We start from the raw sequence: 27,952 nt of genomic DNA on the forward strand, positions 1-27,952 counted from the left end.
CGTGCAGAACGTTAAAATCAAGTGTCTTCCTAACACCCAAAATAATACACCTTAAAACACACACAATACATTCTGTAGGACAACATACGGTTTCTGTTATCCTTGAGGGCTATTTATATTGTTTAACATTATTATTAAAAAGGGCATTTTTATTATTGCACTTTTGCATAGTTTATATATTATGTATTATTGATCCTCCAGTAACTAAGGAAGCATATCATTGCTGATTCATGTAACTGCACTATCACTTCCAGAACATGAGTATGTAATGTACTAAAGACAGAATAGACTTTCTAATAAAATACACAAAATATACAAGTCTGAGTATGTTTTTTTCTTATTGGGGGAGATGGCAGTATTTTAGTTTTTTTTCGTTGTTTGTTTACCAGTTTTGTGACACAGTTGAAGATTCCTTTAAATCGAATTTGTGTGGTTTTGCTTTTTTTTTTTGTCTTGGCTCAGCAATAATAACAGAAGTTTGAAATGGATGACAGTAAACATTGTAACAGATGAGGTGGTAGAATAGATACATACTCTGCTTTATGGCTGCGGTAATAGTTTCAGATGAGGAAATAACTGGATAGCCTTATATGAATGAATTCAGCCATCAGTTGTGTCTGTGACTCATTGTGGTGGGTGTGAGACTCAGTAGCATGTGAACGAATCCATGTTTAGGCTGTCCAGGTGGAGAGGGGCTAGCACACAGAGCTATGTCCAGGTAGAGAGGGGCTGGCACAGAGCCATGTTTAGGTAGAGAGGGGCTGGCACACAGAGCTATGTTAAGGTGGAGAGGGGCTGGCACACAGAGCTATGTTAAGGTGGAGAGGGGCTGGCACAGAGAGCTATGTTAAGGTGGAGAGGGGCTGCACAGAGCTATGTTAAGGTGGAGAGGGGCTGGCACAGAGCTATGTTAAGGTGGAGAGGGACTGGCACAGAGAGCTATGTTAAGGTGGAGAGGGGCTGGCACACAGAGCTATAGACAGGAGAGCCATCCATTGTGTTAGTGGGAGGAAGAGGCGGCCGTACTTTATACAGCCCGGGGGGAGGAATATGGCCCAGCTCCGGGGGAGGGAGAGGCCTGTTTTATGCCCTCCCCCTGTCATGCTGGGCTCGCTCCGTCCTGTCTAGTTGTTTAGCGGACTGTGGGCGGGAAGGGACGCACTGAGACATCATGGCTTTAGTATTCACAGCTATCCGCCTCCTCCTGGGGCTCTTCTTCGGCCTGGCCGGGGCGCTCAAACTCACCGACTGCATCTCGGCCGACGTACACGCACAGATGGTAAGCAGGACACAGCGCCGTGCATGACACCGAGAGAGGCGGGCAGGTTAACCCGTGCGGTGCTGGTGGCGGGATGGATGGATGGATGGCAGGCAGTGTGCTGGCAGCCGAGCTGTGCAATCCATGAGTGTTCAATATCTGTGCCAGGAGCAATAAGGGGCCCCGGTATAATGCAATACTGATACCATGTCACTGAGGGGGGGGGGATCTGAACTTTGGATCCTCAGAGCTCTAGTATAGAGCTTGTTCAACATAGGAATTATGCCTTGAAAAACACATTTTAATTTAGCTTCTTGGACACATTTATTTTTTGTTTTTATTCTCGTTGCATTAGAGCTTGTCTCTCTTCTTGTGTTACTACTGTTTCCAATAAGTACTGTAATATAAATATATACTGTGTGTGTGTGTATTATACAGCAATGAGCTCTGTCTTTACCAGGAAGTGGGTTAGACAATCAGGAGACCTTTATTTGCTTCTGTTGTGTTTGATCGTATCCCTCTTATATACAGCTCTGCCATGCATACAGTTTGAAGGGAGTACCGTAGATGCATGAGCTGATAGCAGATCAGATTAGTAAAGGAGCTGTGATTACCTGCTCTTTTGAATGGGGTATATATATATGGGGGTGGTGGTGTGTTTGTGTTTCACCAAACATATTAAGAGAGTTAGGAAGTTTATTGGTCCATGTAGGCCCTACAGATATTTGGATGGGCTGAGAACTGGACTACTTCTAGTCAAGTGTGGAGCTGCAGTGGTATTGGTGTATTTTTGCAGTTATAAATTGCTTGTAATCTTCCTTTAATTTTCCCAGAGAGGTTGTTTGTGAGCAGATTCTATGTAAACTAAACCTTCCACAAAACTAGTTACAAACACAGCTTAGGATGCATGAGGTTTGAATGTTGCAATCGAAGTGAAACATAAACACCAGCAAACTTTTTCAATCAAAATGTTTATTTAAAGGGACACTGTAGGCACCCAGACCACTTCTGCCCATTGGAGTGGTCTGGGTGCTAACTCCCACTACCCTTAACCCTGCAAGTGTAATTATTGCAGTTTTTCATAAAATAATAATTACATTGCAGGGTTAACTCCACCTCTAGTGGCTGTCTACTAGACAGCCACTAGAGGTCACTTCCTAGGAAACCTGTGCTATAGAGCGTCGCTGGACGTCCTCACGCTGTGTGAGGACCTCCAGCGTCGCTCTATTCCCCATAGGAAAGCATTGAAATGATTTTTCAATGCTTTCCTATGGGGAGATGTAATGCGCATGCGCGGCATTTCCGCGCATGCGCATTAGGTCTCCTCGGCCGGTGAGCGAGATTAGTCTCGCCCACCGGCCGACGTAATCACCAGGAGGAGCGTCGCGGAGGCGGAGACAGCGGCGAGGGACATCGCCGCTGTCCCAGGTAAGTGACTGAAGGGGTTTTCACCCCTTCAGTAACCGGGGATTGGGGGGCGGGAGGGAGCGGTACCCTCCAGTGCCAGAAAAACGGATAGTATTTCTGGCACTGGAGTTTCCCTTTAATAACTTTAATGATACACCTTGGAGAATTACCGTGAACCTTTATTACGGATTTCATAATTCCAATTAACCATAACCATATGAATAATAATAAACCATAACTTTAAACCAAACCAACATATTAACCATAACCACTTTCCAAGGCTCTGCTCCCCTCCAAAGCCAGGAGCCATAAATATCTCTTCAACCAAATCCACAAAATCCACCCTCCTGTGATGACCAGGAGGGAGACTTATATCCCATATTAAGGTTCCTGAAATAAAAAAGGGGGAGGGTGGGTGGCAACAGCAGCTCAAATATTTTAATCTAGCCAACCTTCAGATTTGTCTGGCACAAGCTGAGGCAATTCATTTTGGCACCCTTTAATTTATACCCCTTATTTTCCCTCCAATATTGTCCTCAAGCTGCTATCTACCAATCAGGGCTCATGCCCTGGTCGCGAGCTTGCCGCCTTTTCTGCCAGCGTGAGCTGCCCTGCAATTAACCCTAGCCTGCATTTAACCTCTAGCGCGAGCGCTATGCTTACCACCCACTTTGCTCCATCAAACCTCATGGGGCTGCTCCTTATGTAGTCCGTGTGCCCGACATTACTGTAAAAGAAAAGAACCCATTCCTCCCTTCAAAAGCAAATTTAAAGCTGGAAAATTTGCATCGTCAGGATTAAACAAAAACCAACGAATTTACTGAAAATGCATATGAACAAACAGTGTTTACTATCTTGAAGTCTCACCACTAACATGATGTTCCTGCATTTGAGGTGATGTGCTTTGTGAATAAATAACTTCTTATTGTAACTTTTAATTTTATTTATTTTTTACATTGCAATTCATTTTTCAGTAGCATGTGGTGAGTTTAGTGGTATTTTGCATTATAACCCAAAGGCAACCTTCACATTAGGGGGGAAATAGGACATTTGTGGAACTGGACTCTGATTTGACTTTGAAACGTGTCTGTTCTCAGGGGGTGAAGTCATGTTTTATTTCAATTTTTGTTATTTTGTTATTATAACACTACATTAAAATGTATGAGTCTAAAGTGCAATTGTGTGTAAAGTCACCTTAGCTTTGTGGACTTTAGTAGTTTGTGAACTTTGATACATAGATCATATTTACACATTAACAGAATCGATAAAACTGTATTTAATGAGTGAACTCCTATCCAAAAGGATAAAACCCCATAAAATGTATTTGAAACCTCAGCTGGTTGAAGTGAATCTATTATACCACATACAAGTTATGCTCGTTGGAGTGAGCATGCAATTTTACATATACATTGTGCTAGCTGATTTGCTAGCAAATGTATAGACTGCAAGAAAACACTATTAATAATTGTTTTTCTCACAATTTTTAGTCAATGCCTTGTTGTGCCCAAAGGGAGTTCCTCTGCTCGTCACCCATGCGCTGTGTGGTAAAACCCCATCCAGCAATAATGGCACTGGCTAGGGAGCATAGGAACGTGATGTCACCCCGTTAAAAAGATGCCTGCACACTGGCAATAAAGTGCCAGTGTCACTGAGGAAGTGTCATCAATCAGGGCAAATCACAGAAGGCAGGAAGCAGAGGAAGACACAGAGGTGGGTGTTACATGAAGAGTAACACCAACAAAGCTTGAATATATTGGTGCTGAAACAGAGGGAAGGTGAGTAAACTCTATATTTTACATTGAATGCATTAGGTATATGATGTATTCATTGTATATGGGAGTGAATTTAAGGTAATTTTATTTTTACAACATATACACTTTCAAGGGATACGTCAAGCTAGAATGTGCTCTATTGAATATACATTATTGAGTGTTGTGAAAAAACGAAATGTTGAGGTGTTGTGCCAAATGATAACCGTAGAAGGCCAAAGATCTCCTGAGCTTGTCCAAACCAGGTAATAATTAGCTGGACAGAGATTGTAAGGGCAATATATATATAACAGATGTCGCTGCAGCCCATATGTCTTTGTTCTCCATTCATATCATTTGATTTACTCCCACAGATCTGGAGAACGTTTCCTACTATGCAGTCCAGGAAACGATAATGCCACTGTCTGCATTTAAACCAAATCGTACTCTCCTTAATACCAAAGTCAATCTGGTAGTGCAGACAAACAAAATATCTTTGTTGATCAAATGTATGGTGGCCTCAAGTTCATTGAGCTGAGAGTTGATAGCCACCAGTGTCTGGTTTGACAACGGCCAGAACCCTAGTCAGACAGCTACAAGACTACTCACCTTGCCTCCTCACTGCCTTTTAATGACATTACAGCTGATGATAATGATAATCGAGGCAGAAAATCAAACTTACACATTCAAGGCCTACAGGAGGTAAGTAAGCCCCAAGACCTGTACCATCACTACTCCAGAGCTATTTAACAACAAACTAGAAAAGCAGAGAGACACTCCTGCCTAGGGCACAGGCATAGGCTGATACCATCTCAACATGGTCTGCCACAACAAATAATCTGCTCTATGGAAGATTACCTGCAAGAATATTCTGAGGGTTACATATCTGCTGAGCGCTGTTCAATATAAATATATTTTTAAAGCTCTATCCAGATTCAGTTTGCAGGTGAGAAAAGCTTTGTTGGCTAACCAGAGTTCTACAATCTGCAGGGACCCAATATTGGTTTAGTTATCCCCCTACCTGTGCATATTTGGCACCAAAAAAACAACAACACTTTTTGATGGCTTCACAGGAGGATATACGAAGCATCACTAGGAAATTTTGCTTTCCGGAGGTATTAATATTAACTGGCTATCACTGTCCTTTCTTCAAGCTGTTCAAGGTCTGCTGCCTTCTACAAGATTAAGAAGGGAGATACAGTCCTGAACATGGAATCACACCCAGAGGATGCTAGCTAACCGGAGAATAGTTTTCTTAGTCTACTTCACATACTGTTATAATGGAGCAACGTGACTTAAAGGGACACTATAGTCACCTGAACAACTTTAGCTTAATGAAGCAGTTTTGGTGTATAGAACATGCCCCTGCAGCCTCACTGCTCAATCCTCTGCCATTTAGGAGTTTAATCCCTTTGTTTATGAACCCTAGTCACACCTCCCTGCATGTGACTTGCACAGACTTCCATAAACACGTCCTGTAAAGAGAGCCCTATTTAGGCTTTCTTTATTGCAAGTTCTGTTTAATTAAGATTTTCTTATCATCTGCTATGTTAATAGCTTGCTAGACCCTGCAAGAGCCTCCTGTATGTGATTAAAGTGCAATTTAGAGATTGAGATACACTTATTTAAGGTAAATTACATCTGTTTGAAAGTGGAACCAGTTTTTTTTTCATGCAGGCTCTGTCAATCATAGCCAGGGGAGGTGTGGCTAGGGCTGCATAAACAGAAACAAAGTGATTTAACTCCTAAATGACAGTGAATTGAGCAGTGAAATTGCAGCGGAATGATCTATACACTAAAACTGCTTTATTTAGCTAAAGTAATTTAGGTGACTATAGTGTTCCTTTAATGTAAACTTATTATCCGTATACAGTTTCTGTTCTTGATCATTCCAATTAAAGTGGCCAAAGTTGTTGGGGCTTTTTAAAATTTTTGTTTTGTTCATATTCATAAGTTTATCTGGCAAAATAGGTCTCATAGAAAGCCTATTCTTTCCTAACACTGCCCAAATTTCATAGAAGACTAGGCTCTACCTTAACTTGATACGTATTATTGTGAAGCACATTTCATATGATTGATTAAAGAGATACTCCACTTCTCAAATAGATAAAATAGAAAAATCACTGTTTAGTAGGTATACATCCAATGAAATCCGCATGCATTTAATTATGCATTTTTTCATTGGGATATATCTAAAAAATGCATGCAAAAGCTGCAAATCTCTTGTCTGAAGCCTTTTCAATCACTCCCCTTCAAACCCCGCCCAGACTTTCCGTGCCTGTCCAATCACAACCTTCCCAGTACAATTCAATGAGAATTATTTGCAAGGTACATGCTCTGAGCAATTGATGCATCTTGAGTTTAGCTTCACTGAGCTATAAAACCAGGAAGTAACAGGACATATATTTGAAATCTGCACCTTTTTGTAAAAAAAAAAAAAAAAAAAAAAGTGGGGGAGACACTCTTCACACATAAAGCACTTCAGCAAGCTACATTGCTTTAACCCCTTAAGGACACATGACGTGTGACATGTCATGATTCCCTTTTATTCCAGAAGTTTGGCCCTTAAGGGGTTAAAGGTCTGGGGTGTCCCTTTGAACTGTTTTAACCCTTTTAAATATCCTAAATGTGGGTCAGCGTGGAAGGAACCCAGTTTTGAACCTACCTTTTGTGTTTCTGTGGTAGGACCCTGTGTAGAATAGGATAATAAATGTATATTGATGCTGCATCCTTTGGTACAGGATAAGGGCTAGGTTCTTCCTTGCTACGTTTACAAGCTCATCCTTCCATTATGAAACCATCCTAAGTTTGTAGCAGGTACACTCACTTCTATGGAACTTCTGCTCAGGACTGTGAAGGCTCACATATAAGCTAATGACACACTGGTACAATACCCAACATCTTTTTCCTGAGGATAGTTGAGGATGTGAGATAGGCAAAGGTAGCTCTCTAGGGTCGTCTTTAATATTGATGGGACCCTGGGCAAACCTTTTCTTGGGCCCCTGGACCTCGATGCCTTAAAAAGGTTGTCTGACACAGTTTGTACAACTGAGGTCAGAAGGAAGAAGATTTACTAGTGGAAACTTACCTCAGAATAGAAGCCCAGCTGTATGATGTGATAAAAAAGGCGGGGGAAAATGCAAGGCTGGAGGAGCCTATTGACCGCTAAAGGATAGCAAAGCAAATCCCTTTAGACAAGTAAGGCAAGGAATAGAAATCAAATAAATATGTAACAAATACAATTTTTTTTTAAAACGCAACTTTAATAAGTTAAAAGGTATTTTAATTTAAAAAACTTAAGGCAATATTATTAGATTAGACTCACCTGGTAGGCAAGCGGCAAAGAAAAAGGAAGTGGGATGAGTCTGATTGCACTATATGTTATTGATCTACAATCTGATTGGCTGATTTTTGTATCTACATTGTTAACTGTTTCTTTGCTGCAGGGATGTTTCAGTAAAGAAGGATAAGCAAAATATGAAGCCTCCTATCTTGCCATAAAATGTCTACTTTTACCACACTATGTGGTATTTAAAACCTATTTAAAAAAAAAATTCAAAAGCCTTCCTGCTTAATTAAGCAAAAGTGCATATACTCTTGTATTACCCTACTCTTGACACTTTGGGGTTCTAGATTAGAGGAAGCTAGGCTAAAGGAGAACTTGGGCATATGAGACCCTAAAACTTGGGAAGTATATGTAGCGGACTCAGGGTTACCTCTGCTATTCATAAACGTAGAGACCCATTATCCCCTATTAACTGGACGACACACCGTTCCAGGGGTACAACAACCACTTTATAGCCCACACTCTGCTTTATACTCTCCCCAATGCAAGGGGTGTAACACAGGTAACATACAATGTCTCCTTCCAGGGTCCTCCCCCCTCCCAAGGGCACGTACTGGAACCCTTGTTCCCAGGGTCCTTCCCCTCCAAGGGGAACGTAAAGGAACCTTTGTCACTTGTTCCTGCCATCAGTGTCCCCTCCCAGGGTCCTCCCCCTCCCATGGGTCTGTGCGTGACAGGAACTCCATTCCCTCTGTCCCCTGTTCCCGCCACCCAAATACAGGGTTTCCCACTTCCCGTGGCAGGGGTGTCTTCTGCCCAGGATTCTCTGTACCTGGGAGTCCCAGCACGGGAAAGACCCTGCTTCCTGGGCTCCCAGGCACTGAATGTCTGCCAAACCGCCATTGTCCCCAAAGTGTCCCTACCAATCTCAGGGACCCCCAGAACGGTAACCGGCATGAACAGCCTCTGTTTGCAGGGTCCCTGGGTGAAACCACGCAAGGGAAGCATCTCTTTTCGGGACACGAATGCGGCCACCCGGGGAAGCACTCATTACTTCCCTTGCAGTTATACACTTATGTTGCAAGTTGTCAACGTTCTAATTGATTGGTGTGAACACTCCATGGGGCACTGGGGAGGCCCTGGTTCAGGAGCCGAACGAGGTGGGGAACAATCTGTGAGTGCTCCCCCTGGATGGCATTTGTCTAACAAACTGGCCGCCACCCAGGGTCGGCACGCGCCAAGGCTTCCTTTGCGGTTTGTGGTTTTGACCAGCAGGAGAATCTAGATTGCTCTATAGAACAAAGCAGGACCACGCTCATTGGCTTAGAGAGTCGGCTGAGCACTCTTGGCCAATGAGCGTGATCCTGCATCGACTGAGCTTTACTTTATACAACTGTCTTTTTCTGCTGGGAAAAACCTGATGCAACTGTAAGTGTGGATGTGGGTACTCATTGGGACCAATGTAAGTTGTCAAACTGTAGTAAAATGGGAAGGCACCAGGGCATTCCTGCACCTTAAATGGATAGTATAGGCATTAAAGCATATTTAGCTTAATGAAACTTTGCAAAAGATGAATTACATTTTTTTTTTTTATCTTCTGCTCTGTGTATTGAACTTTAATCATATTCAGGAGGTTCCTGCAGGCTATTAACAGAGCAGGAGATCTCTTTACACAAAGTGTTAAGGAATACTATACAAGTCACATGCAGGGAGGTGTAACTAGGGCTGCATAAACAAATTGATTTATCTCTTAAATGGCAGATAATTGAGCAGTGAGACTGCAGGGTAATGATCTATACACCAAATCTACTTCATTAAGCTAAAGTCAAGACCTAGCCTGTATGCCACTTATACACTAAAAGCACTAGTCTGTTCATATAGCTACTGTATAAATAAATAAGTTGTAAATAAATAAGTTGTTTTTGACCCTATAGTTGCCTAAGCTCACTGCACATCATCATCTTGATGGTAAATGTCTATAGTTCTAAAATAAAAGTAATGCGCAAATACAAACTTAAAATTTTTTTATTATAGTTTGCATTAAAAATGGCTTAAACATTTAAATACAGTATCTCATTTTTGTAAATATTTTATCTTTTCATGTGACAACACTGAAGAAATGACACTCTGCTACAATGTAAAGTAGTAAGTGTACAACCTGTATAACAGTGTAAATTTGCTGTCCCCTCAAAACAACTCAACACAGCCATTAATGTCTAAACCGTTGGCAACAAAAGTGAATACACCCCAAAGTGTCAATATTTTGTGTGGCCACCATTATTTTCCAGCACTGCCTTAAACCTCATGGGCAAGGAGCCACTGAAGTCCTCTTCCACTCGTCCATGACGACATCACGGAGCTGATGGATGTTGGGAGACCTTGTGCTCCCCCACCTTCTGTTTGAGGATGCCCCACAGATGCTCAATAGGGTTTAGGTCTTGAGACATTTTTGGCCAGTCTATCACCTTTACCTTCAGCTTCTTTAGCAAGGCAGTGGCCATCTTGGAGGTGTGTTTGGGGTCGTCATCATGTTGGAATACTGCAATGCGGCCCAGTCTACGAAGGGGGAATCATGCTCTGCTTCAGTATGTCGCATTCATGGTTCCCTCAATGAACTGTATCTCCCGAGTGCCGGCAGCACTCGTGCAGGCCCAGACCATGACACTCCCACCACCGTGCTTGACTGTAGGCAACACACACTTGTCTTTGTACTCCTCACCTGGTTGCCGCCACACACGTTTGACACCATCGGAACCAAATAAGTTTCTTTGTCTCATCGGACCACAGGACATGGTTCCAGTAATCCATGTCCTTAGTCTGCTTGTCTTCAGCAAACTGTTTGAGGGCTGTTTAAAATATTTAAATAGACATGCATACATACATTTCCCTCTTTCTTGCACTTCTTCTTAAATATGTCAATGTTTTGATACCGGGTGCTAGGCTGTGGGTGTGTGTGTGTGTGTGTGTGTGTATGCAAGAAAAATCCAAATTGTAGTCTGCGCTCAGGGATTTCATTTAAAACTTAATGTTTATTTCTTCTTAAAAAAAAAAACACTTGCGTAAAGTGCTGGAAGTGCTACAGATAGTCAATGTTTCAGTCACCGTTTGGGACTTCATTAGGACAACAAAAATACATAATAAACCTCAAGTTTATATATAAGAAATCCTAAATTATTAAAATTACCCAAAGTGTGATTGCATGCAATACCCTGTGGTGTAGTGTGTCTGGGGATGCGCCCCCTTAGGTTGCTAAACCCTTAACCCCTTAAGGACTGAGCCAAATGTACACGTTGTGAACAAAACAAAACCTGGCATTTGCGCTATATGTCGGTCCAACCGTAATTCACCTCTTTCATATTAAAGGGACACTCCAGGCACCCAGACCACTTCTGCTCATTGGAGTGGTCTGGGTGCCAACTCCCACTACCCTTAACCCTGCAAGTGTAATCATTGCAGTTTTTTTCTACTAGACAGCCACTAGAGGGAACTTCCTACTCTATAGCACAGGTTTTCTGTGCTAGAGCGTCGCTGGACGTCCTCACGCTGTGTGAGGACCTCCAGCGTCGCTCTATTCCCCATAGGGAAGCATTGAAATTAATTTTCAATGCTTTCCTATGGGGTGCGCTAATGCGCATTTGCGGCATTGCCGCGCATGCGCATTAGGTCTCCTCGGCCGGCGGGCGAGATCAGTCTCGCCCACCGGCCGACGTAAGCAGAAGGAGGAGCAGCGGGGGAGGAGGGAGCAGCGACGTGGGACCTGTCGCTGCCCTTCAGCAACTGGGGATTGGGGGGTGGGAGGGAGAGGGACCCTCCAGTGCCAGGAAAACGGATCGTTTTCCTGGCACTGGAGTTTCCCTTTAAATGCACCCCTCCTTATTATATATAATTTTATTCAGGGGAAACAGGGCTTTCATTTAATATCAAATATTTAGCTATGAAACATAATTTAATATGAAAAAAAATGGGAGAAAATAAGAAATTTTGTTATATTTTTAGTTCTACATGACATTTTAACTGTCAATGTCATAATACTGTTTGCTTTTACTGCAATAAAATACACATAGTTGTATTCAGCAAAGTCTCATGTGTAAAACACTACCCCATATGTACAGGTTTTATGGTGTTTTGGGAAGTTACAGGGTCAAATATAGCACGTTACATTTGAAATTGAAATTCGCCAGATTGGTTATGTTGCCTTTGAGACTGTGTAGTAGCCCAGGAATTAAATTTACACCCATAATGCAGTGGTGTATCCTGGTTTTGTGCTGCCCTAGGTGCCCTTCTCTTGCAAATGGGGTATGTCCAGTCTTTTTTAGTAGCCATTTGGTCACAAACACTGGCCAAAGTTAGCGTTAGCGTTAATGTCCTGATGAAAGCTCTGTAATGGAGCTGAAACGTCGATTTAATCCTTTGGAATAAAGAATCTTAATTTGGAAAACCTAGGAGTGCCGGTAAATAAATAAATAAAAAAATAAATAAAAAAATAAATAAATATATATATATATATATATATATAGAAGGCTTTTTGCCTGAAATTGTGGGAGGGATTTACAGCCCTATATAAGCTAACTAGTCCCCACTCACCTGTCTTCGTCGATCCGGAAGTTCTCCCGCTTTCGTTCCGCCTGACGTCATTCCTCCGCGTCGTGCGCCACGCTGCCCGCCGGTTCCTGGCTGTCCCACGCGGCCTTCAGCAATCTCTCGTTCGTCTAACCGTAAGTCTTTTCAGTCCGTGCACGTTCTACTCACCCTTCACGATCTCTATTCGCACATCACCTCGCTTTCCCAATTCATCGCTTTCGTTTCGCTTCAAAACGCTTGCCTTTCCATCCTCGTGTGCATGCCGTTTCGGCTACTTCCTTCCCGGTCTCATTTATTACGCATTTGCATATTTCAATGTTCGTTTGAGTATATTCATGTGTGCCACCCTATATATTAAAGCTGTGTGGGCAGCTGCACGCTGGCATTAGTAATAACAAGGCTTGATATTTCCTGTGTTGATTAGTTTTTTCTTATATATGGGGTACAAGTGGGGGGGCATGGGGAACGGTTTGTTTGCCATGAATTCACATGAATGCTTCTGGTCACTTAATATTGGTTATATAATTGGCTCGCTCCTTTTGGACTCTAAATTTTTCATGGGGTTACTGACTTCTTGGGTCTCCTCTGCGTTCTCTCCTCCTATATCCCTGGGGGTAATTCTGCCATTATAGTTGCAACATCTTACGGGTATTTTATTAATAATATAAAAAAAAAAAAAAAAAAAAAAAAAAAGTTTAAAAAAAAAAAAAAAAAGTGGGGGGCTTCTAACCTGAATTTTGTTTTTATTTTTTATATTCTCTTAAACGTCACCTGGGTCCCTTCTCTACAATTCGGGGCATCCGCAGTACAAGCTAACAGGGGTATTTTGACTCTGTGGGTCGTCTGGGCTACTACTTGTCGCTATCTCATTCATTCAGGTAAGCTTAGCGCTCTTCATTCGAACACGCTCAGTCTCGTGGCTATTTTCTCCATCCCGTTTAGTTGTGGCTGGTTTCAGGGTTTTAGGAGCCCAATAGCGGTAGTTTTTCCCCCGGCTTCTTCGCCTTAGGTTAGTGGTCCCGCGAGGCCATCACCCATCCTCACTTCGGAGGTTCCACGCCCCACGGGCCAAATCATAGCTAGCTGCCTCGCATTGTGGCATAGAGAGGGCCTCACCTGTCACCCCCAATCTGTCTTATGCTTTCAATTCACCGAGAGGCCAACGCCCCGCCACTACGCTCAGTGGCCACGCAATCCCCTCGCGCCAACTCATAGATAGAGCCTCTCAAGCCGCTTGGCAATTAGTAGGGCCTCACCTGTCATCAACCTAGTCTAATTGCTTCGCCACTACGGCACTAGCTAGCCAACCAGCTCACGAAACAAATTCTATAATTAAATAAATAAACAATTAATTAAGCTTTCCCTTCTCTCTCCTTCTAATCGCTACGTTTTCTCTCATGCCCATAGCATGTCCACCGCTTCAGCGCAAGACGATGAACAGTCTATTGCAAGCGTCCCGTCCAGGTCTAGCGTCCAGCCAGGGGAGCCTGGTGCCTCATCCAGCTACAGATCCTGGACCATTTCAAAGATCACGGCCGAGCTGAACAGAAGGAGCATTCCCTTCCCGGCTACTGCCAGGAAAGCAGAACTCTTCCGTTTGCTTAATCCCCAAAATGCGGAGGTTTTGCCAGGCCCTAGTTCTGACGGTACTATCCAGGGTAGTCTGGCAGAACTTCGGGGCATGATGACCTCTTTGGTGGCTTCCGTAGCCAGCATAGGCGACAGGTTGGATACCCTGGAAGCCTCCGGCCAGACCAACATTACTGAAATCCCGGTTCCGCTGGTGCAACCAGAGCCCGGCTCCGGAGGTAACCCCACTACTATTCCCGCCAAAAAATCTAGCATAATTAATCCGGTGCATTTGATCCCTCAGAACCTTAAACGGGACATACTTGAAGGGAAAGATGTTAATTTAGCTTCCCTCCTCATCGCATCACAGGATATCATCGAGAACAGGTCTTATACTTTCGAGGATATCTCAGTGGTGATGAGAGCTAGAGACCCTAGGCTCAACAAAAAACTCAATATTCCCGAGTTCGTGTTAGCTTTTGGGTTGTATAGGGACGTGATTTGCTCTTCTTTTCCACTCCGCAGGGAAGAGCTGGACTTATACTTGCACAAGCTGGTGGACCTTGCCTACAAGTACGGTGGTTATGCGTTCTACGACTACCATAAGTCTTTCTCAGCCAGATCAGCCGCATCACTGGCACAGTTCAACGCTCCCACCGATTGGAGTCAGTTGGACACTGAATTATTTTGTAGACATTTCGCCGGGCTTAGGACACCAGCATGTGCAATATGCGCTTCAGCTTCTCACACTTCCAATTTTTGTCCCAGTTCCGCAGTAGCTCCGTCTACTAGTTTTGCTAACTCAGACTACTCTGGTCAGAGGGATATTAAAGACAAATTAGGCAGGCCTATAGTTTTTCTTGGGAAAGTGCAAGTCTGCAATAACTTTAATGACGGGGGGTGTACTTATAGCGCCTGTAGGTTGCTCCATGTTTGCTCTATCTGTTTCAGGGCTCACGCTAAAGCTATGTGCCCGAACAAACTGTTTCCGAAAAAGGCTATTACACCAATAAACGTACCTAATTTGCAACGTTACCTGACTACACATCCTTCCTCACACTTGGCGGACTTTCTCATCTCTGGTTTCACCAAAGGCTTTCACACAGGTTTTGTAGCACTCCCTCCAGGCACACTAGAATGCCCTAACCTGCATTCAGCGTTGTCTGACCCAGCCTCTCTGAAGGTTCTCCTCGATAAGGAGGTGGGTAGCGGCTTCATGATAGGTCCTTTCACCACACCTCCTTTCACGTCCTGGAGAACAAGTCCGTTGGGCATAGCCACGGGTAAATTTAACGACAAAAAGAGGTTAATAATCGACTTCTCGGCACCGCACTCTTCCACCTCCCCAAGTTTAAATTCCCTTATTCCATCAGAGGAATTCTCACTACATTACGCTAGGATAGACGATGCCATTCAGGCCATCATTAACCTCGGTGAGGCAGCTTGGTTAAGCAAAACGGACATCTCTAATGCTTTCAAATTGCTACCCATTAAGCAGTCGCTCTGGCACCTTCACGGAGTTAAGTGGCAAGGGGAATACTATTTTGCAACCAGGCTGACCTTTGGCTCCAAAAGTAGCCCAAAACTCTTCGATATGTTCGCAGAGACCCTGAATTGGCTTTTACTCAACGAGTGCAGGTGCCCAGTAGTAATCCACTACCTCGACGACTTTCTGTTCGTCGAACCTCACTACCGCACACCACTCAGCCTGCAGAAGGCACTCTCCTTATTCGAGGAACTAGGTGTTCCGGTAGCCTCTAATAAGACAGAAGGTCCTAAAACTGAAATCACCTTCTTAGGTATCACGATCAATTCGGAAACCATGCAAGCCAGCCTCCCTCAGGTCAAAGTAGATAGGATTCTAGATTACATTCGCACCTGCACCAACCTCGGGTCATGCACCAGGAAAGAGTTACAGTCTCTCTTGGGCTCTCTTAATTTTGCTATGAGTATTATCCCGCAAGGCAGATCTTTCATCTCCAGGTTGCTCTCGCTACTCCACGGCCTCCCTGACGATGACACTAAGATCAGTTTAGACAGTTCTGCAAGGGCTGACCTAGCTATGTGGGAACTGTTCTTATCCTCGTGGAACGGCAGGTCGTTATTCATCCCTCCCATCTCCGATGATTCTCCAGTGGTTTGGACTGATGCCGCCGCTTCAGTTGGGTATGCAGCAATATTTGGGGATGAATGGGTTTATGATAGTTGGCCACCTGAGACTAGTTCCCTAGATAACTTCGACAAAACCTCAGCGTTGTTCGAAATTTTTCCCATAGTGGCAGCAGCACACATTTGGGGTGAGGTTTGGAGGGGCAAAGCAGTTAGGTGTTATTCAGATAACTTGGCAGCCTGCAATATAATTAACAAAGGCCGATCTCAGTCCCTGTCTATAATGAACTTGGTGAGAAAGCTCACTTGGTTGGCGGCAAACTTGCAGTTTTTCATTTGTTGTATACATGTTCCCGGTATGTTCAACAATGCAGCTGACGCTTTGTCACGTTTCCATTTGCAGGAATTTTTCCGACTTCACCCTACGGCGAACAGACAACCCAAAACTCCCCCGCAGTTCAGAGATCTAGTCATGCTTTAAATCTATTGTTGGCCCACAGTAGAATTCTAGCTCAGGCCGGGTTATCAGCTAACACTAAAAAGGCTTACAATAGGGCATTTGAGATATTCAATAACTTTGTACGCAACTTCAACATAATAAATCGATTTTCTGTTGAAACTATGGTGGCATTTTCAACTTTTTGCCACATCTCATTAAAACTCGCATACAATACCATCAAACTATACTTAACAGGCATTCAACACTTCATGCTTACGCTCTATCCAGACAAGACCCCTTTCTTGTCCACATACCCAATTAAAAACATTCTTAAGGGTATACAGAGACTAAGTAACCATAAAACCCTCGTAAGACTCCCAATCGATGGTAACATCTTCGAAAGAATCTCTAAGCTGTTAGATAAAAACCCCTTTGAAAATTCTACTAATCTGATAATTAAATCCGCAGCTTACTTGGCCTTTTTCGGGTTCCTACGGCCCAAGGAGTTTTCAGTAGAAAAGGTAACTGACACAGACACTTGCCTTAAACAGAGAAACTTGTACAAAATTAATGATTATTATATATTGACAATTCCCCGTACAAAAACTAATCAAACAGGCCCCCCCGTGGAGATCAAGTATTTCCCCACGGGTTCTAAACTTTGCCCAGTTCAGGTGCTGGATAAATTGTTAAGTCAACCAAATAGGAATCCAGAACTGCCGCTTTTGTCCCTACGAGGAAAACCACTCACTACTAAACACTTTATGCTGTACATACGTGCATTACTACTTAGACTCGGCCTCAATCCTAATTCCTTCTCAGGACATTCTTTTCGCATCGGAGCAGCCACCACGGCTTCAAGTAGCCATGTCCCGTCACATATAATTAAAAGAATGGGACGCTGGAAATCCGCTGTGTATAACCGGTACATTCCAAACCCAGAGGAAGAGATCAGACTCGCTTTCCACAGAATGTCTAAATAATGTTACCATTGTGATGTTAATAAAGACATAATCGTTACATACTTTTTGGCCTCTTTTTTGCAGGCCTAGCCTCTCGTCGGTTTCGGCACACCTCAACCGACTATTATTTGTTAAAACTAAACCTATTGGGAATATACGCCCCTTTCCATAATCCCGTACACAAATAGAAGGCTTTTTGCCTGAAATTGTGGGAGGGATTTACAGCCCTATATAAGCTAACTAGTCCCCACTCACCTGTCTTCGTCGATCCGGAAGTTCCCCTCCCACCACACCCTCTTATCAGTTCATCTTAACCAGGCGGGCCCTCTTTTTTGCAGGCCTAGCCTCTCGTCGGTTTCGGCACACCTCAACCGACTATTATTTGTTAAAACTAAACCTATTGGGAATATACGCCCCTTTCCATAATCCCGTACACAAATATATATATATATTCCTTTGGGTAATGCTCTTGTTTTATGCTCAGATCTGTGTGGATTGTCCTAAAGCAGGTACATGTGATCTATGGGTTTGGCAGATGGAAGTTGCGCTGGAATTGCAAGATGTAGTATCCTATATTCCAACAGTCTTAATTAGTATTACATATGTAGTGTGGGAAAGCATTGGATTGGCTGAAATCATCAACATTGATCACAGCCATGGAGGCGGGACCAGCTGCGTCAAGACCGGCATGGCTGAGAGAGGAGGCCGGTGACCTAAACAGCATTTCAGCACTATAGGTTTTGTATTCCTGCCACTAGAGTGTTCATTTTAAGATAATTGTAAAGGTAATTAACATTTTATAGTTTGCATTTTTCGTTTTATGCATTCCCATAAAAAGGCCCCACAAAAATGGTCTCAGGCCACTAGCCGAAGTACAGACTCTTTCATGGTTGAGATAGCAAAAGCCTTGCACAATTCACCCTCACCCCTGTTGTACCACCAACAGCTTGCTCAACATACCTCCCAATGCTTATCTGTTGGTGGTGTTGGGAAGCTCTGTTCAACAACTCTTGTGTGTTAGCGGCCCAGAAAGCAATCATCCCTGCCATTAGTAATTGCAATGCTGGAATACCCCTATGACTACTTAAAAAATAAAAAAAATGAAATATCCAAAAATAATCTGGTAGGTGTTCTCTTGGAGCTGACGCCTAACAAAAGTATTTTATTTTGAGATTTATTTATTTATTTTGGGCATTTTTAAGAGTTTTATGTGTTCTGGAAAGGGGAGTATTAAAGGGACACTATATAGTCACCAAAACAACTTTAGCTTGATGAAGCAGTTGTTGTGTATATGTCATGCCTCTGAAGTTTTAGTGTTTAAGTTCTCTGCCATTTAGGAGTGAAATCACTTTTGTTCCTGTTTATGAAGCTCTAGTCACACCTCCTCTTGCTGTAAATGATACAGTCTGCATGAAGACAAAATGGTTTAGTTTTCAATCAGATGTAACTTAAATTTGTTTTAAATATGTTTATTGTTATCATGTCTGGTATTCTTACATCAAACAGATTTTCATGAAAGCGAACAGTCGCCTGCGCAGAGGCTTAAGCATCGGTATAGAAGAACAGATGTAAATTGTCACCTGCGCAGAGGCGAATTGATCAGATAATTATATCGTACATAAACTTTGCAGGTGTGCATATGTCTAAGCTTAAATCTAACACATAACCACAGTATTCTGAATTAACGTTTCAACATACATGTCTAGAAGAAAAACAATTAATTATTAACGACCTGTGTCCGGCTAGTTTCTCAATTATGGTAGCTGATGTGTGTGTTCGTGCCATGAGCCGATCACTGTTATCAGTCTACGTGCGACAAAAGTTAGGTCTCAGGCCATTGCTTTATCGCGGTACGGGGGCTGTTGCGTTAACAGGTCCAAATTGTGTATTGCAAATAACAGTGTAGGATGGTTCTGAATAGGCCCTTATGAAAATGCAATGGTACAGTGAGGAGCATGTAAAGGCTTGTGTCATTTAGGTATGTTATCTAGGTGGATAATGAAAGTGCTATGCCTTTGACATTTCGCATAGCTATCCCGAGGATGGTTATGTGTGACTAATGTAATTTTGTTGTGCTTTACATTTTTACTTCAACATATTGGGAGAGATATAATTAGAAACACTATTGAACAATAGAAACACTATTGAAACAATAGAAACACTATTGAAACAATAGAAACACTATTGAATTCAAGAAGGCCCATGAGCTTTAGAATATTAAAAAAAGGTTGTAAGGAGAAAATACAACCATAAAAGTAGCAATTAATGTATCCACTAGCTCAAATTTTCTATTTAATTTTTTTCTTCCCCACTTAACATATAGAGTGATCCCGTAGAGCAGGCATTTCCAACCCGTGGTACGCGTACCCCCAGGGGTACAAATCCGTGCCCCGGGGGGTATGCAAAATAATTTCGGTAATAGCGTCAACACTGGTTGGGAACCGGCCTGGACTGGCCATGGGTCAAACTGGGCAAATGCCTGGTGGGCCACGATGGCCATGGGCCGAGACCGACAGGGGAGATCACAGGAGCCAGCGCTATTGGAACGGCAATCCTCTGAGGATTTCGCGGGAGGACTGAACTCTGCCTGCAGCCAAAGGAGCTGCAGGCAGGCTAATGCTGCTCATCTCCACCGGACCACCAGGGCAATGTCCCCCCTTCCTGAGGAAAAAGGAAGGAGAGAATTTTTTTTTTTTTTGCAAATGATAAAATATATGCTTAGTTACTCCTAACCACGACCAATATATATGCCCACAGTCACACACAGTACTTACATACACAAAGTACCCCTCACACAAACAGAGTACACCTAACACACTCAGTACCCCTCACAGGGGTGTCAGTATGTGAATCTCTGTGTCTGTGTGTATCTCATAGTATGTGTATGTCAGGGTGTGTATCCTTAAATGTCATTGTATGCATCTATGTGTCTGTGTATCTGCATGTGTGTCAGTGTGTATCTTTGTCTCAGGGTGTGTATCTCTGTGCATCTGCTTGTGTCTGTGTCACAGGGTATGTATCTGTGTGTCAGGATAAGTATCTATGTGTGTCAGTGTACGTATATATGTGTCTGTGTATCTGCATGTATGTCAGGGTGTGTGTGGGTGTCAGTGTATGCCACTTTGTGCATCGGCATGTGTGTCAGTGTATATTTGTCAGGGGGTGTGTTTGTAGGTGTGTCTGTATGTATGTGTGTCAGGGTATGCAAACATTACATACAGAAACACAGACTTACACAGCAGTAGACCTTCTGGCTCCAACAATTGGGCTCTCTAGAACCAGGATGTCTCAACGCAAACATATACATTATATGTTTTATATGTTTTCTCTAATATAGGATCTATCCACAGGGTCAGTCTCTAATGAATAAGATTATTTTTGGGGGGGATACTCTGCTTATAATGAACCTACTAGGCTGTTTATATAAGATAGGTGAATGGTATATTTAAAGGATTAATTAATACTTGGAGTAATCCTCTATTTTATTTCTTTTTAATTAAACATCAATACCCACTCCACTCATATAGTGGTGCTTGTGTGTTTACACGTCTCACATTTGTTAAGGCAATTGCATGGCAATTATACCTAGTATCATAAATTAGTAAATAAATTATAATCAAAATATACCAAAATACATCATTAATGAGTATGTGATTAATTTTTTTAAATCTTTTTATTTTTTGTTTTATATAACCAGGGATTATATTATTCTCTTTATCTCCTCTAATTGTATGTTATTTCTAAACATGGGAGTTGCCACCATACAGTAGCCTTGTCTTGTAGTCACTATTTTTGAATTTATATGTGCAGGATATCTATATCTATATCTATATCTATACCTATATCTATACCTATATCTATACCTATATCTATATCTATACCTATATCTATATCTATACCTATATCTATACCTATATCTATACCTATATCTATACCTATATCTATACCTATATCTATACCTATATCTATACCTATATCTATACCTATATCTATACCTATATCTATATCTATATCTATATCTATATCTCCTTTGAGCCTTACAATTTTCTAAGGACTCAATTATGTTCACATCAACATATGACCACTTTCGAAGGTGGAAAGCATAAGTCACCCGGAAGTGACGTCACACTGGTATTTCACCCGCGAAAATCAATTATGGGAATCCCTGAAAGCGCTGGACAATGTGGAAGACTCCCCCTGGACCACCAATAGGAATGGATGAAAGCCATCTATAAGGAAGGACCGGGGAGGGAAGGGTTATGCTGCTATTTTGTCCTTTTATTAGGATATTTTATCTGTATAAATTTGTTTATAACTGGGTCCCCGAGGAAGTCTTATAAAAGACAAAATGCGTAGGACCGCACTTGGTTTTTTCTCTCTATACTTAAACAAATCTGATTTTTTTTTTTTTTTACACTTCCTGACTCCGGACTTCCATATTGTGGCGATACCACCAACCAGCTGAGAGGGAGTTCTGGATAGACCCCCAAATCATCTAAGGGGAGGCACCCAAAGGCGATTATATCTATCTACATCCTATGTCCAGCTATACTCCTATCTATACGTACAGAAGCACCCCTGAATTCAAACTCTAAATTTATATACAAAAAACAATACTATACACAAATGAACACCTGCATTTAAAAGCCAACTCTACATCCAACCACACCACTGCATGCAAATGCAAACATTTACATACAAACAAAGCCCTGTATTAACTCTAAAATATACAAACACCAACTCTACACACAAAATCACACCTGCTCCTAAGTACACCTACTGTAGAAATTAATGTGTATGTATACCATAAATCTAAATTTGCTAAAAGAAAGCATTACATCCTGCTAATTAAAGGTTTGCTCTAAGATGTAAAAGCTTTTCGAGGATTCAACAATGTTGGTGCTGTATGTCAAGGGGTACCACAGAAAAAAATTATTGGGAACCCCTGCTCTACATATTCATAGTATGTGTGCAGCAGTACGCCATAGTGTCTGTCAACCACATGAGAGTTAGGTTCATGTTATGTGGGTAACTAACCTGCAGGAATTAAACTATAATCCTGTTTTCCTAGACCCTTCCTGAGGACATTACAGTAATGTGACTTAATGTTGATTTCACTGACCTGTAACTTGTTTGATTTGTTAATAAATGCCCTTTTCTTACTTTCTGTAGAAATCCCAGTTTGTGCAGTTTGCAGATGTCTTCCCTTTAAAAGAATTGGGCTACAAACCAGAACCACTGCAGTACATGCAAGCAGTGGGCTGGGTGGAACTGGTGGCTGGTATCCTGCTTGCGGTGGGACCCCAGATCCTGCGCGAAATCAGTAACTTTGTGCTGTGCGTTGTAATGATTGGTAAGAAAATACTTATCTTAGCTCACTCATGCTTTTCCTCTCATGCCAATTCCCACTTTCCAATAATCCTGGGGCAGACAACCTGCAGCTCAGCAACCACTAAATTATATTTGTAATGAGATGATAGCAGCCAGGTCCTAGTCTAGGGTAGACTGTGACGTGACCAGGTCACAGATTGAGTCAGTGTGCCTGCATACATTATTCATAGAACGAAGAATGCTGTTCTTTTTGCTTGAAGTTAAAGTATTTGGGATAAGCATAGGAAGAATTGTAGAGTTGGTGATCTGCAGGTTGTCTGCACTTGCTCTTTCCTGTGCTACATCTCCACTAAACTAAACAAAGTATTAATTTTGTTGTGTTGAAATAATTTCACCAATCTGACACCAAAATATGATGTAGTGTGAGCCATAATTATAAACATAAATGTTCAATCTGGCTGTCTGCGCAACATGTATGAATGTATGTAAACCTGGAATGCATTATATTATGAAAACCAAGCACTTTATAACCTTTTTGAAACTTTGAATTATTGATATTTTATGCAATCTTTATTTTTTTACCAAATTAAAGCTTTCTAAATTTCCAAGTGTGTTTTCTCTTTCCTAGCACAAGGGCCTTATAAAATCAGTGTAATGTATTCATAACTAAAATAGTTCATGCACTCATTTACTCATTAGTTTAAACATTTATCTGATGGGTATAGCAGGACATGCAGATTCCTTATTAGAGACTTCCAAGATATGTTTTAGTTTTCTTTTGGCAGCAGGGGGCAGCAGTAAACAATGGATTACAGTACACACTGCAGATAATCTTCTTGATGCAGAATGGCCACTCTGTTAGTAAATGAGCTGCAGTTAAATGTGCTCTATTCCTGATGTTCTTGACTGGCCCTTATTAACCTTGTCTGTTTCCACTGAAAACTGGTGATAAGATGGTGTTAGCAGAACGCTTAGAAATCAGAGCTTGTAAGAATTTGTGTGTGTGTATCCACAAAATATGCATGTTTGCATTGCTGTAAATGTAAGTTTTGACCTCCAGTGTATGGTGATAATGATTGATTAAAGTGCTTTTATAATTTTATGATTTAGTGCTTGTATACTGCATGCTGGTCTGCCTAACTATAATGTATTTGTGTCTGTTTATATGTTTTCCATCTTGTCATTTAGGCTTAGTATACTTTGTTTTATTACTTTTTTCAGGTGCCATCTACACTCTTTTGATTTTAAAGGAACCGATTGCTATGTGTGCCCCAGCTACAGTCTGTCTGGGACTCCTACTTCTGCTAAATATCAGAGGCCAAGGCAGGAGACAAAAATCAAAGTTTGAATGATGAAGTTCATGCACTGCTTTTTTTTATTTTCCCCCCACTCTTTATTCAAAATAAAAATTTAACCATGGTTTTCTCAGTTGTTTTTATCTATGTAAAAATAAATTATATACAGTCTTTCCCCAAAAAGAAGAACGGGTCTTATAAATATTTCCCCCCCAAAAAACGCACCAGGGCTTATTTTTGGGGATGTCCTTTTTCGGCGGAAAACAGTAGCAAGCAGGTCTACTTTTGTAGGAATTCACCAGAGAATAGACCAGTTCACTAAGGCATGGAGTCCTGCGAAATCTATGTTCAGGAAAACTTTCCCGAACATAATTGGCTTACTTGTGGTTGGAATCCTGCTAATCTATGTTCAAGGAAAATTCTAATTTACCGAACCTAGATTAGTGAACTAGCGACTAGGGCCTACTTTCGGAGTAGGGCTTATATTATGAGCATCCCCCAAAATAAACTAGGGATTATTGTCGGGGGATGTCTTATTTTTGGGGAAACTGGGTATAAATAAATAAAATATCCCCCCCCTCCTCCTCCCCCCTGCCATGGCACTTGAAAGAAGGAGGGGAAAAAAAAAACCTTTATAAAAATGTTGGCAAAAGTGCCCTCTTTATTTTTCCACAGAAGATAAATCAATATTTGTCTTTCACCTGCCTCTTGGTTCACTGATAGTGTCCATGCTTGGGTGCAGAGATCATCTCTTTTAGATAATAAAGCTGTTTTTGCAGTAATGGATGACACCACTCTCTGCGCTTTTGTATTGTTTTGCTAGAAATAAATATAAATGGAAACTGTTGAGTGAACAGTCTAAGCACAATAAAGGAAACCAGATTTAAAATGTAGTGTGGTTCATCTTTGTTACATGTTTACTGTTTGTTTTAATTTTTGCAGTTGCAATCTTATGCTGAATGCTAATTTCAAATTAACACTTTATGGTAGGTTTAAGGGAAAACATTGAATCATATTTGACAGGCCTCATATTCCTGACCTGCCAAATTTGGCAATTCGAATATCTGGAGAAGGAGCTGTTAGTGGGATTGTAATGAGGACTGCTTGATAGAATTAGGGCATTCAATATTGTGAGCACTGCTGCAGCGTTCACTAAGAAGTTGCCCTGTGTCAAAGAAGTCAGGACTTATCACATCTGGCCCTTATGTAACTCTCCTTACCAAACCCACCTGTTCTCTTGAGTGCGGTACTGTTAAAGGACCACTCTAGGCACCCAGACCACTTCAGCTTAATGAAGTGATTTGGGTGCCAGGTCCCTCTAGGATTATAACCCCCTTTTTAAGAGAGTTTCAGAGAAACTGCTATGTTTATAATAGGGTTAATCCAGCCTCCAAATCCTCTAGTGGCTGTCTCACTGACAGCCGCTAGAGGCGCTTGCGTGATTCTCACTGTGAAAATCACAGTGAGAGCACGCAAGCGTCCATAGGAAAGCATTGTAAATGCTTTCCTATGAGACCGGCTGAATGCGCGCGCAGCTCTTGCCGCGCATGCACATTCAGCCGAAAGGGAGGATCGGAGGCGGAGAGGAGGAGGAGAGCTCCCCGCCCGGCGCTGGAATAAAGGTAAGTTTTAACCCTTTCCTCATCCCAGAGCCCGGCGGGAGGGGGTCCCTGAGGGTGGGGGCACCCTCAGGGCACTATAGTGCCAGGAAAACGAGTGTTTTCCTGGCACTATAGTGGTCCTTTAAACTACCGAACACAGACCACCCTCCTGACTCACAGAAAACACTTAACTCAAGTGCTCTCTCTGGATGGCCGCCATTCGTAAAACCAAAACACGTGCTCTAGTGAATGGCGGCCATCTTGTCTCCCGAATGCAGGCAGCGGTACTTGGTAACTAATTGCGTGGAACTATACTTTGGACACTTCGCGTCGCGAACACCAGTAAAAAACACCACAACCTGTTCTGTTCCCAGACAAGTCAGGAGATCGATGTTTGGAAAAAAGACTTCTGTACAGTGAGGCCATTCACTCCCTACAAGCCAGAGGGAGCCTTCAGTTACAGGCGTATGGGAACTCCCGAAAGCTGACCGGCCGCTACCGCTTTTTACATTTTTTTTTTTTTAAATGGAGCAATTTCGCGCAACAGCTGTGGTTGGTCAAAACTTGACCCCGGTGGCGATTCGGCTATATGTCATGGATCTGAGTACTATTTGGACAACTTGCACACATCGATCCAGGCCATCTGGGGATACCATACTTGTGGGGGTTCCTATATGTATTTTGGGGTGTTTTGTCGTAATATATTGTACGTCTTGCGACTGGGGGATAATTTAGTTTAATCAAAAGTACACGTATGTATGTCCTAGACAGACGCCTAGGCGGGGTTAAAATTGTATTGTATGGAGACCCCATGCTGGGGGTCTGTGTATATAAGCAGGCAACTTGGCCTTAATTAAACCGTTCATCTTCTACTCAATACGACTGGTTGCGTCCAATTTTATTGGGGAAACTCTGCACAAATTAATAGAGCCATCACACATCTGGAACTAGGACCAGTAGAGGATCGAAAGAAGGGCGACAATATCCTAGAGAGCCTGTGACACCCTGAAAGTCCTAAAAACTGCATTACGAGTGCAGTTAACAAAATGATCATGTCATACATTTTAATGCCTGACACTGTATGATAGGGTAGGATGATTAGGAACACCAAGGCAAAATCGTGTATCACTCGAAGTGACTTGATAACTCTGATAATCTTTACAAAATAAAGAGCAAAATATTTTTCCTTTATAAAAATTATTTTTTTCTTTCCTCTTTGTCTCGACTCATACTGTGTGTCTCAGATGTGCCTCGACTCCTAGCAGGCACTTTTCTTCTGACGAACCTCCAGGCTGAACTTGTGATGCCCTTGTGCCAGTAATATGTGCCAGCTGCAAACATGCAATGCCTGTTCAGCAGTAGTAAAAAGGGGGGCTGATAAAAAAAAAACCAAAAATAAAAGTAAAGTTTGCCGCCCCCCATGTGACATCACAGTGCCCCACCCATATGATCTGCCATGTTAACTAACACAGTGCTGCAGTGCCGCCGTGTTTACAATAAAAGGCCTGCAGGGACAGGCTATAGACACCAGAACCACTACATTAAGCTGCAGTGGTTTTGGGGACTATAGTGTCCCTTTAATGTGAGGTAAATTAGAGATTAGTGCCACAAATAATATACTAGATTGCCTACTTACAACCAGATGAGGATAATGATGGGCTTCAGCTGCCGTCTGGCTCCACTGGTCTGGTGTAGAACAGGCTCTCTGGAGGCGGTTTGTAACTGTGGTCACAAAAATCAATGTTCTGGGAGAACGGGAAGCAGCTCCATTTTTTGAGGGCCATTTAAACAGCTCAAGGTCTGGGTCCCAGGGTCCACCTTCATGTTCCACCAATGAGTTTGTTCACAGGGGTGTGTGTGTGTGTGTGTGTGTGTGTGTGTGGTGTGTGGGGGGGGGGGGGGGGATGTCCTGATGTGTGTAAGGAATGCATTGTGTGAATCTGTGTTTGTATGTGTAAGGGCTGCGAGGTGAGTTTGTGTATGTATGGGATGCAGTGTGTGTGTCTGTAAGGCAGTGTTTCCCAACCCAGTCCTCAAGGCACACCTACCAGTCCAGGATTTAAGGATTACCCAGTTTTGTCTAAGGTGTTTTTAGAAAAAAAAGAAAAAACACCTTAGACACAACTGGGTCACCCCTAAATCCTGGACTGGTAGGTGTGCCTTGAGGACTGGGTTGGGAAACACTGCTGTAAGGGATGCACTGAGTGTGTGGAAGGGGTGCATTGTGTGTTGCTGTGTGTAAGGGATGCATTGCTTGTGTATGTGTGTCTGTGTGTAATGCATTGTGTGTTTTTCTGTGTGCAAGGGGTGCATTGTGTGTGCCTGTGTGTGATGGATGTCAATCTCTCCCCCTACCCCCGTCAATT

General features: G+C 42.4%; 1 protein-coding gene across 1 annotated transcript; it reads left to right on the forward strand.

Moving 5' to 3' along the window:
- The first annotated feature begins 881 nt into the window (after positions 1–881).
- On the forward strand, positions 882–24,109 carry TMEM35B (transmembrane protein 35B). Its single transcript, XM_063444484.1, has 3 exons — positions 882–1,279; positions 22,532–22,712; positions 23,912–24,109. The coding sequence occupies exons 1-3, from the start codon at positions 1,172–1,174 to the stop codon at positions 24,040–24,042; spliced, it is 420 nt and encodes a 139-aa protein (XP_063300554.1). The 5' UTR covers positions 882–1,171; the 3' UTR covers positions 24,043–24,109.
- The last annotated feature ends 3,843 nt before the right edge of the window (positions 24,110–27,952 follow it).

Source organism: Pelobates fuscus, chromosome 1, assembly GCF_036172605.1.
Source record: "Pelobates fuscus isolate aPelFus1 chromosome 1, aPelFus1.pri, whole genome shotgun sequence".
NCBI classification, from domain to species: domain Eukaryota; kingdom Metazoa; phylum Chordata; class Amphibia; order Anura; family Pelobatidae; genus Pelobates; species Pelobates fuscus.

What these genes read in the sequence shown, in the direction of transcription:
- TMEM35B (XM_063444484.1), top strand. Translation starts at nt 1,172, where the DNA reads ATGGCTTTAGTATTCACAGCTATCCGCCTCCTCCTGGGGCTCTTCTTC. An exon ending in CCGACGTACACGCACAGATG is followed by an intron (nt 1,280 to 22,531) that starts GTAAGCAGGACA and finishes TACTTTCTGTAG; the next exon opens with AAATCCCAGTTTGTGCAGTT. An exon ending in GCTGTGCGTTGTAATGATTG is followed by an intron (nt 22,713 to 23,911) that starts GTAAGAAAATAC and finishes TACTTTTTTCAG; the next exon opens with GTGCCATCTACACTCTTTTG.